This window comes from Bos indicus, chromosome 16 (genome assembly GCF_029378745.1).
Source record: "Bos indicus isolate NIAB-ARS_2022 breed Sahiwal x Tharparkar chromosome 16, NIAB-ARS_B.indTharparkar_mat_pri_1.0, whole genome shotgun sequence".
Lineage (NCBI taxonomy): Eukaryota > Metazoa > Chordata > Mammalia > Artiodactyla > Bovidae > Bos > Bos indicus.
The window spans coordinates 41,714,856-41,725,904 of NC_091775.1; the positions used below are offsets into that span (position 1 = coordinate 41,714,856).

Genomic DNA, 11,049 nt, shown 5'->3' on the forward strand with positions numbered 1-11,049 from the left:
AGAGTGCCTGATGAACTATGGAATGAGGTTCGTGACATTGTACAGGAGACAGGGATCAAGACCATCCACATGGAAAAGAAATGCAAGAAAGCAAAATGGCTGTCTGGGGAGGCCATACAAATAGCTGTGAAAAGAAGAGAAGTGAAAAGCAAAAGAGAAAAGGAAAGATATAAGCATCTGAATGCAGAGTCCCAAAGAATAGCAAGAAGAGATAAGAAAGCCTTGTCTCATTAGAACTGCTTCAAATGTATTCTTTTTAATGGCTGAGTAATACTCCATTGTGTATATGTACCACAGCTTTCTTATCCATTCATCTGCTGATGGACATCTAGGTTGCTTCCATGTCCTGGCTATTATAAACAGTGCTGCGATGAACATTGGGGTACACGTGTCTCTTTCCCTTCTGGCTTCCTCAGTGTGTATGCCCAGCAGTGGAATTGAGGTGGATGAAACTGGAACCTATTATACAGAGTGAAGTAAGCCAGAAAGAAAAACACCAATACAGTATACTAATGCACATATATGGAATTTAGAAAGATGGTAACAATAACCATGTGTATGAGACAGCAAAAAGAGACACTGATATATAGAACAGTCTTATGGACTCTGTGGGAGAGGGAGAGGGTGAGAAGATTTGGGAGAATGGCATTGAAACATGTAAAATATCATATATGAAACGAGTTGCCAGTCCAGGTTCAATGCATGATACTGGATGCTTGGGGCTAGTGCACTGGGACGACCCAGAGGGATGGTATGGGGAGGGAGGAGGCAGGAGGGTTCAGGATGGGGAACACATGTATACCTAGGGCAGATTCATTTTGATATTTGGCAAAACTAATACAATTATGTAAAGTTTAAAAATAAATAAAGAAAAAAAATTGTAAAATCTAAAAAAAAAAAAAAAAAGAAAGCCTTGTCTTCAGCGATCAATGCAAAGAAATAGAGGAAAACAACAGAATGGGAAAGACTAGGGATCTCTTCAAGAAAATTAGAGATACCAAAGGAACATTTCATGCAAAGATGGGCTCGATAAAGGACAGAAATGGTATGGACCTAACAGAAGCAGAAGATATTAAGAAGAGGTGGCAAGAATACACAGAAGAACTGTACAAAAAAGATCTTCACGACCCAGATAATCACGATGATGTGAACACTCACCTAGACCCAGACATCCTGGAATGTGAAGTCAAGTGGGCCTTAGAAAGCATCACTATGAACAAAGCTAGTGGAGGTAACGGAATTCCAGTTGAGCTATTCCAAATCCTGAAAGATGATGCTGTGAAAGTGCTGCACTCAATATGCCAGCAAATTTGGAAAACTCAGCAGTGGCCACAGGACTGGAAAAGGTCAGTTTTCATTCCGATCCCAAAGAAAGGCAATGCCAAAGAATGCTCAAACTACCGCACAATTGTACTCATCTCACACGGTAGTAAAGTCATGCTCAAAATTCTCCAAATCAGGCTTCAGCAATATGTGAACCATGAACTTCCTGATGTTCAAGCTGGTTTTAGAAAAGGCAAAGGAACCAGAGATCAAATGGCCAACATCCGCTGGATCATGGAAAAAGGAAGAGAGTTCCAGAAAAGCGTCTATTTCTGCTTTATTGACTGTGCCAAAGCCTTCAACTGTGTGGATCACAATAAACTGGGCAATTCTGAAAGAGATGGGAATACCAGACCACCTGATCTGCCTCTTGAGAAATTTGTTTGCAGGTCAGGATGCAACAGTTAGAACTGGACATGGAACAACAGACTGGTTCCAAATAGGAAAAGGAGTACGTCAAGGCTGTATATTGTCACCCTGTTTATTTAACTTATATGCAAAGTACATCATGAGAAACGCTGGACTGGAAGAAACACAAGCTGGAATCAAGATTGCCGGGAGAAATATCAATAACCTCAGATATGCAGATGACACCACCCTTATGGCAGAAAGTGAAGAGAAACTAAAAAGCCTCTTGATGAAAGTGAAAGTGGAGAGTGAAAAGAGTTGGCTTAAAGCTCAACATTCAGAAAACGAAGATCATGGCATCCGGTCCCATCACTTCATGGGAAATAGATGGGAAACAATGGAAACAGTGTCAGACTTTATTTTTCTGGGCTCCAAAATCACTGCAGATGGTGACTGCAGCCATGAAATTAAAAGACGCTTACTCCTTGGAAGGAAAGTTATGACCAACCTAGATAGCATATTCAAAAGCAGAGACATTACTTTGCCAACAAAGGTTCGTCTAGTCAAGGCTATGGTTTTTCCTGTGGTCATGTATGGATGTGAGTGTTAGACTGTGAAGAAGGCTGAGTGCCAAAGAATTGATGCTTTTGAACTGTGGTGTTGGAGAAGACTCTTGAGAGTCCCTTGGACTGCAAGGAGATCCAACCAGTCCATTCTGAAGGAGATCAGCCCTGGGATTTCTTTGGAAGGAATGATGCTAAAGCTGAAACTCCAGGACTTTGGCCACCTCATGTGAAGAGTTGACTCATTGGAAAAGACTCTGATGCTGGGAGGGATTGGGGGCAGGAGCAGAAGGGGACGACAGAGGATGAGATGGCTGGATGGCATCACTGACTCGATGGACATGAGTCTCAGTGAACTCCAGGAGTTGGGATGGACAGGGAGGCCTGGCGTGCTGCGATTCATGGGGTCGCAAAGAGTTGTACACGACTGAGGGACTGATCTGATCTGATCTGAGCATGTGACATAGAGCAACACAGGTCATCTCTGAGGACCTCTTTTTTCACATCTGAAAATACTTGGAGGGGTAGTAGAGGAGGAGAAGGTTGATTCTCTAAGTCCCCAGAGGATATAGAACAAAACAATGGGCTTTAGTATCAAGCAGCTGCAAATTCCAATTCTGTTACTTTACATGTGATACTGTGTGGCACTGAACACATTTTAAGCTTCCAATCCTGTTGTCTCTAAGATAAGGACCATGATCGTGACCTCACTGGACTATAGTATAATTACATAATGTCTCCAGTGTTGATTTTTGGCAATCAGGCAACGCAACTTTCTCTTTCATCCTCCTTTCAGTGATTCCCCTAGTCATCCAGCATATTTAATTTGCTTAGGAATCAAGCCACCCTCATGTGTCCCAGAATACAAACCTGGTGAATCAAGGATCTAATTGTTGACACCCCAAATTAACAGCACTAACAAGGAAGAGAAGAAGAGGGGAGAAGGAAGAAAAGGAGGGAGGGCATCAGGGTAGGAGAGGCAGTTTTGAGAAACTTCCTTAGATTTGGTTTTTGTCCTCTCCCTCTTTCAGGGTGACAAAGACTCCAGCAAGTTGAGAGCATGTGAAACAGCTCTACTTTCCTTCTCTCAATTAGAATCACCAGTCTACCTCCAGTCTAACAATGGACACATCATCTGATGTTTATGAAAATCTTTCCCCATTTCCTGTCACGCTTTCCCCTAATTTCATTCTCCCAAGGACCCCACAGAATACGTAGGAAGGTCCATTACTCCCCATCTGAAGGGAGTATCTGTGACCTACCAAAAATCATTCAACCAGCTTGTCTTCCACTCCAATATCCTTTCTGCTAAACCCGAAGACTTCCCTGTTTTTCCTCACTGGGAGGAGCCCAAAGTGGCTACAACAGAATTGGCTCAGTAGTTGAAAACTCACTCCCCGAAAGTCAGGTTTCTGGCCTCCATATTCTGTGTCTTATTTTCTTCCTTCCTTATTTCTCTGAAATCAAGTATACATAATTGAGCTAGTCATAACACCCATTTTTTGGCTCACTATCATTTCAGTTAGGACAATGCCCTTTGTCCATTGTATCTTATCTTATTATTTTCTCATTTCCATGCCCCATCCACAATCCCATTTCTCTCCCCCACTCCAGTAACAAATTATTCATTCCAATCCACTTTTAATACATTTGATTAGAGACGTGAGTTTTTAAAACACATAGCACGTTTCGTATTTGAGTTTTAAATGACATAAAGAGGACTGTCTAAAACTGTCATCCTGTTTTTGAGTTATTTTTTATTCAATATTATGTTGTGAGATCTAGCAATGTTGCTAAAATAGAAATCTATATTTTTTGACTGAGAGAATCTGATCTTCGAATCAAATTTTCTTTATCCATTGTCTTAGAAATCAGTGGTCATTTAGTTTAACTCCAGTTCTTTGCTGCCACAAATACCATTTGACCAAATACCCTCATAAATATCTCCTGAGGATGTCTCTGGGATATATTCCTAAGAGCAGAAGTGCTAGTCATAGAGTATGCATGTGTGCATGCTCAGTCACTTCAGTTGTGTCCAACCCTTTGGGAGCCAATAGACTGTAGCCTGCCAGGCTCCTCTATCTAAGGGATTCTCCAGGAAAGAATACTGGAGAGGGGATGCCCTCCTCCAAGTTAGAGAGTATCAGTTCAGTTCAGTTCAGTTGCTCAGTCATGTCTGACTCTTTGCGACCCCAAGAATCACAGCACGCCAAGCCTCCCTGTCCATCACCAACTCCCGGAGTTCACTCAGACTCACGTCCATCGAGTCAGTGATGCCATCCAGCCATCTCACCCTCTGTCATCCCCTTTTCCTCTTGCCCCCAATCCCTCCCAGCATCAGAGTCTTTTCCAATGAGTCAACTCTTTGCATGAGGTGGCCAAAGTCCTGGAGTTTCAGCTTTAGCATCATTCCTTCCAAAGAAATCCCAGGGCTGATCTCCTTCAGAATGGACTGGTTGGATCTCCTTGCAGTCCAAGGGACTCTCAAGAGTCTTCTCCAACACCACAGTTCAAAAGCATCAATTCTTCAGTGCTCAGCCTTCTTCACAGTCCAACTCTCACATCCATACATGACCACAGGAAAAACCATAGCCTTGACTAGACGGACCTAGGTTGGCAAAGTAATGTCTCTGCTTTTGAATATGCTATCTAGGTTGGTCATGGAGAAGGCAATGGCAACCCACTCCAGTACTCTTGCCTGGAAAATCCCATGGATGGAGGAGTCTGGTAGGCTACAGTCCATGGGATCGCTAAGAGTCAGACATGACTGAGTGACTTCACTCTCACTTTTCACTTTCATGCACTAGAGAAGGAAATGGCAACCCACTCCAGTGTTCTTGCCTGGAGAATCCCAGGGGTGGCAGAGACTGGTGGACTGCTGTCTATGGGGTCGCACAGAGTCGGACATGACTGAAGCGACTTAGCAGCAGCAGCAGCAGCAGATTGGTCATAACTTTCCTTCCAAGGAGTAAGCGTCTTTTAATTTCATGGCTGCAGTCGCCATCTGCAGAGTATGCTGCTGCTGCTAAGTCACTTCAGTCGTGTCCGACTCCATGCGACCGGCAGCCCACCAGGCTCCCCCGTCCCTGGGATTCTCCAGGCAAGAACACTGGAGTAGGTTGCCATTTCCTTCTCCAATGCATGAAAGTGAAAAGTGAAAGTGAAATTGCTCAGTCATGTCTGACCCTCAGCGACCCCATGGACTGCAGCCTTCCAGGCTCCTCCGTCCATGGGATTTTCCAGGCAAGAGTACTGGAGTGGGGTGCCATTGCCTTCTCCAAGTATAGGCATGCTTAATTTCTCTACTAACTATGTCAGACTATATGCTGGAATAGCAACACAACTTTACACTGTCCCCAAGAGTGCATGAGAAACTCAGTTTCTCCACATCCCCACCAGCAGTTGATATTATCCGACTTTCTAATTTTGCCAAATGATAACTGTAAAGTAGTATTGTTATTTTAATTTGCATTCCCTTGATCACTGATGCAGCGGCTGCACAGATGCAGGAGGGCCAAGAGGAGCCACTCCACGTTCAAGGTCAGCAGGGACGGCTGTGAGGAGATACCCCTCGTCCAAGGTAAGGAGCAGCGGCTGTGCTTTTCTGGAGCAGCCATGAAGAGATACCCCATGTCCAAGGTAAGAGAAACCCAAGTAAAATGGTAGGTGCTGCAAGAGGGCATCAGAGGGCAGACACACTCAAACCATAATCACAGAAAACTAGTCAATATAATCACATGGACCACAGCCTGCTCTAACTCAATGAAACTAAGCCATGCCCTGTGGGGCCACCCAAGATGAGTGGGTCATGGTGGAGAGGTCTGACAGAATGTGGTCCACTGGAGAAGGGAATGGCAAACCACTTCAGTATTCTTGCCTTGAGAACCCCATGAACAGTATGAAAAGGCAAAATGATAGGATACTGAAAGAGGAACTTCCCAGGTCGGTAGGTGCCAATATGCTACTGGAGATCAGTGGAGAAATAACTCCAGAAAGAATGAAGGGATAGAGCCAAAGCAAAAACAATACCCATTTGTGGATGTGACTGGTGATAGAAGCACGGTCCAATGCTGTAAAGAGCAATATTGCATAGGAACCTGGAATGTCAGGTCCATGAATCAAGGCAAAATGGAAGTGGGCAAACAGGAAATGGCAAGACTGAACATTGACATTCTAGGAATCAGTGAACTAAAATGGACTGGAATGGGTGAATTTAACTCAAATGACCATTATATCTACTACTGTGCACAGGAATCCCTCAGAAGAAATGGAGTAGCCAGCATGGTCAACAAAAGAGTCCAAAATGCAGTACTTGGATGCAATCTCAAAAATGACAGAATGATCTCTGTTCGTTTCCAAGGCAAACCATTCAATATCACAGTAATCCAAGTCTATGACCCAACCAGTAACGCTGAAGAAGCTGAAGTTGAATGGTTCTATGAAGACCTACAAGACCTTTTAGAACTAACACCCCAAATAGATGTCCTTTTCATTATAGGGGACTGGAATGCAAAAGTAGGAAGCCAAGAAACACCTGGAATAACAGGCAAATTTGGCCTTGGATATAGAACGAAGCAGGGCAAAGGCTAATAGAGTTCTGCCAAGAGAATGCACTGGTCATAGCAAACACCCTCTTCCAACAACACAAGAGAAGACTCTGTACATGGACATCACCAGATGGTCAACACCAAAATCAGATTGATTATATTGTTTGCAGCCAAAGATGGAGAAGCTATATACAGTCAGCAAAAACAAGACCAGGAGCTGACTGTGGCTCACATCATGAACTCCTTATTGCCAAATTCAGACTTAAAGGAAATAGGGAAAACCACTAGACCATTCAGGTATGACCTAAATCAAATCCCTTATGATTATACAGTGGAAGTGAGAAATAGATTTAAGGGCCTAGATCTGATAGACAGAGTGCCTGATGAACTATGGAATGAGGTTCGTGACATTGTACATTGTACACGGATCAAGACCATCCCCACGGAAAAGAAATGCAAAAAAGAAAAATGGCTGTCTGGGGTGGCCTTACAAATAGCTATGAAAAGAAGAGAAGAGAAAAGCAAAGGAGAAAAGCAAAGATATAAGCATCTGAATGCAGAGTGCCAAAGAATAGCAAGAAGAGATAAGAAAGCCTTCCTCAGTGATCAATGCAAAGAAATAGAGGAAAACAACAGAATGGGAAAGACTAGAGATCTCTTCAAGAAAATTAGAGATACCAAGGTAACATTTCATACAAAGATGGGCTCGATAAAGGACAGAAATGGTATGGACCTAACAGAAGCAGAAGATATTAAGAAGAGATGGCAAGAATACACAGAAGAACTGTACAAAAAAGATCGTCATGACCCAGATAACCACGATGGTGTGAACACTCACCTAGAGCCAGACATCCTGGAATGTGGAGTCAAGCAGGCCTTAGGAAGCATCACTACAAACAAAGCTAGTGGAGGTGATGGAATTCCAGTGGAGCTATTTCAAATCCTGAAAGATGATGCTGTGAAAGTGCTGCACTCAATATGCCAGCAAATTTGGAAAACTCAGCAGTGGCCACAGGACTGGAAAAGGTCAGTTTTCATTCCAATCCTAAAGAAAGGCAATGCCAAAGGATGCTCAAACTACCGCACAATTGCACTCATCTCACATGCTAGTAAAGTAATGCTTAAAATTCTCCAAGCCAGGCTTCAGCAATATGTGAACCATGAACTTCCTGATGTTTAAGCTGGTTTTAGAAAAGGCAGAGGAGCTCTTTCCCGGCTGGAACCATGGAGGGTGCAGAAGAGAAGAAAAAGAAGGTTCCTGCTGTGCCAGAAACCCTTAAGAAAAAGCGGAAGAATTTCGCAGAGCTTAAGATCAAGCGACTGAGAAAGAAGTTTGCCCAAAAGATGCTTCGAAAGGCAAGGAGGAAGCTTATCTATGAAAAAGCTAAGCATTACCACAAGGAATACAGGCAGATGTACAGAACTGAAATTCGAATGGCCAGGAAGGCACGAAAAGCCGGTGACTTCTATGTACCCGCGGAACCCAAATTGGCGTTTGTCATCAGGATCAGAGGTATCAATGGTGTGAGCCCAAAGGTTCGAAAGGTGCTGCAGCTCCTTCGCCTCCGGCAGATCTTCAACGGCACCTTTGTGAAGCTCAACAAGGCGTCAATTAACATGCTGAGAATTGTGGAGCCATACATTGCATGGGGGTACCCAAATCTGAAGTCTGTAAATGAATTGATTTACAAGCGTGGTTACGGCAAAATCAACAAAAAGCGAATTGCCCTGACAGACAACGCATTGATTGCTCGATCTCTTGGGAAATATGGAATCATCTGCATGGAGGATCTGATTCATGAGATCTATACCGTTGGAAAACGTTTCAAAGAAGCAAACAACTTCCTGTGGCCCTTTAAATTGTCTTCTCCACGAGGTGGAATGAAGAAAAAGACCACCCATTTTGTAGAAGGTGGAGATGCTGGCAACAGGGAAGACCAGATCAACAGGCTTATTAGAAGGATGAACTAAGGTATCTACCAGGATTATTATTGTAATCTGGTTAATAAACAATCGAAACAAAAAAAAAAAAGAAAAGAAAAGAAAAGGCAGAGGAACCAGAGATCAAATTGCGAATATCCACTGGATCATCGAAAAAGCAAGAGAGTTCCAGAAAAACATCTATTTTTGCTTTATTGACTAAGCCAAAGCCTTTGACTGTGTGGGTAACAATAAACTGTGGACAATTCTGAAAGAGATGGTAATACCAGACCACCTGACCTGCCTCTTGAGAAACCTATATGCAGGTCAGGAAGCAACAGTTAGAACTGGACGTAGAACAACAGACTGGCCCCAAATAGGAAAAGGAGTACATCAAGTCTCAATATTGTCACCCTGTTTATTTAACTTATATGCAGAGTACATCATGAGAAACGCTGGATTGGAAGAAGCACAAGCTGGAATCAAGACTTCAGGGAGAAATATCAATAACCTCAGATATGCAGATGACACCACCCTTATGGCAGAAAGTGAAGAGGAACTCAAAAGCCTCTTGATGAAAGTGGAAGTGGAGAGTGAAAAAGTTGGCTTAAAGCTCAACATTCAGAAAATGAAGATCATGGCATCCGGTCCCATCACTTCATGGGAAATAGATGGGGAAACAGTGGAAACAGTGTCAGACTTTATTTTGGGGGGCTCCAAAATCACTGCAGATGGTGATTGCAGCCTTGAAATTAAAAGATGCTTAAGAGCTTCCCTGGTGGCTCAGACGGTAAAGCATCTGCCTGCAATGCAGGAGACTGGGTAAGATTCCTGGGTTGGGAAGATCCCCTGGAGAAGGAAATGGCAATCCACTCCAGCACTCTTGCCTGGAAAATCCCATGGACAGAGGAGCCAGATAGGCTGCAGTCCATGGGATCGCGAAGAGTCAGACACGACTGAGCGACTTCACTTTCACTCCTTGGAAGCAAAGTTATGACTAACCTAGATAGCATATTCAAAAGCAGAGACATTACTTTGCCAACCTAGGTCCATCTAGTCAAGGCTATGGTTTTTCCAGTAGTCATGTATGGATGTGAGAGTTGGACTGTGAGGAAGGCTGAGCACTGAAGAATTGATGCTTTTGAACTGTGGTGTTGGAGAAGACTCTTGAGAGTCCCTTGGACTGCAAGGAGATCCAACCAGTCCATTCTGAAGGAGATCAGCCCTGGGATTTCTTTGGAAGGAATGATGCTAAAGCTGAAACTCCAGGACTTTGGCCACCTCATGCGAAGAGTTGACTCATTGGAAAAGACTCTGATGCTGGGAGGGATTGGGGGCAGGAGGAGAAGGGGATGACAGAGGATGAGATGGCTGGATGGCATCACTGACTCAATGCATGTGAGTCTGAGTGAACTCTGGGAGTTGGTGATGGACAGGGAGGCCTGGCGTGCTGCAATTCATGGGGTTGCAAAGAGTCAGACACGACTGAGCGACTGAACTAAACCAACACCACAGTTCAAAAGCAGTGAAAGATCTAGGTTGGCAAAGTAATGTCTCTGCTTTTGAATATGCTATCTAGGTTGGTCATAACTTTCCTTCCAAGGAGTAAGCGTCTTTTAATTTCATGGCTGCAGTCACCATCTGCAGTGATTTTGGAGCCCCCCAAAATAAAGTCTGACACCGTTTCCACTGTTTCCCCATCTATTTCCCATGAAGTGATGGGACCGGATGCCATGATCTTCATTTTCTGAATGTTGAGCTTTAAGCCAACTTTTTCACTCTCCACTTTCACCTTCATCAAGAGGCTTTTTAGTTCCTCTTCACTTTCTGCCATAAGGGTGGTGTCATCTGCATATCTGAGGTTATTGATATTTCTCCCCGAAGTCTTGATTCCAGCTTGTGCTTCTTCCAATCCAGCGTTTCTCATGATGTACTCTGCATATAAGTTAAATAAACAGGGTGACAATATACAGCCTTGATGTACTCCTTTTCCTATTTGGAACCAGTCTATTGTTTCATGTCCAGTTCTAACTGTTGCTTCCTGACCTGCATACAGATTTCTCAAGACGCAGGTCAGGTGGTCTGGTATTCCCATGTCTTTCAGAATTGTCCACAGTTTATTGTGATCCACATAGTCAAAGGCTTTGGCTTAGTCAATAAAGCAGAAATACATGTTTTTCTGGAACTCTCTTGCTTTTTCCATGGTCCAGCGGATGTTGGCCATTTGATCTCTGGTTCCTCTGCCTTTTCTAAAACCAGCTTGAACATCAGGAAGTTCACAGTTCACATACAAAAGTCAAGATCAAAAACTTTATTGGGAAAGTGAGATGGAATGGGGCTTTGTCTTG

At 43.5% G+C, this 11,049-nt stretch overlaps 1 protein-coding gene across 1 annotated transcript; it reads left to right on the top strand.

Annotated features, from left to right (window-relative positions):
* Nucleotides 1–7,992: 7,992 nt before the first annotated feature.
* LOC109555162 (large ribosomal subunit protein uL30) lies at nt 7,993–8,784 on the top strand. The gene has a single exon (XM_019955777.2). The coding sequence runs from the start codon at nt 8,006–8,008 to the stop codon at nt 8,750–8,752; it is 747 nt and encodes a 248-aa protein (XP_019811336.2). The 5' UTR covers nt 7,993–8,005; the 3' UTR covers nt 8,753–8,784.
* The last annotated feature ends 2,265 nt before the right edge of the window (nt 8,785–11,049 follow it).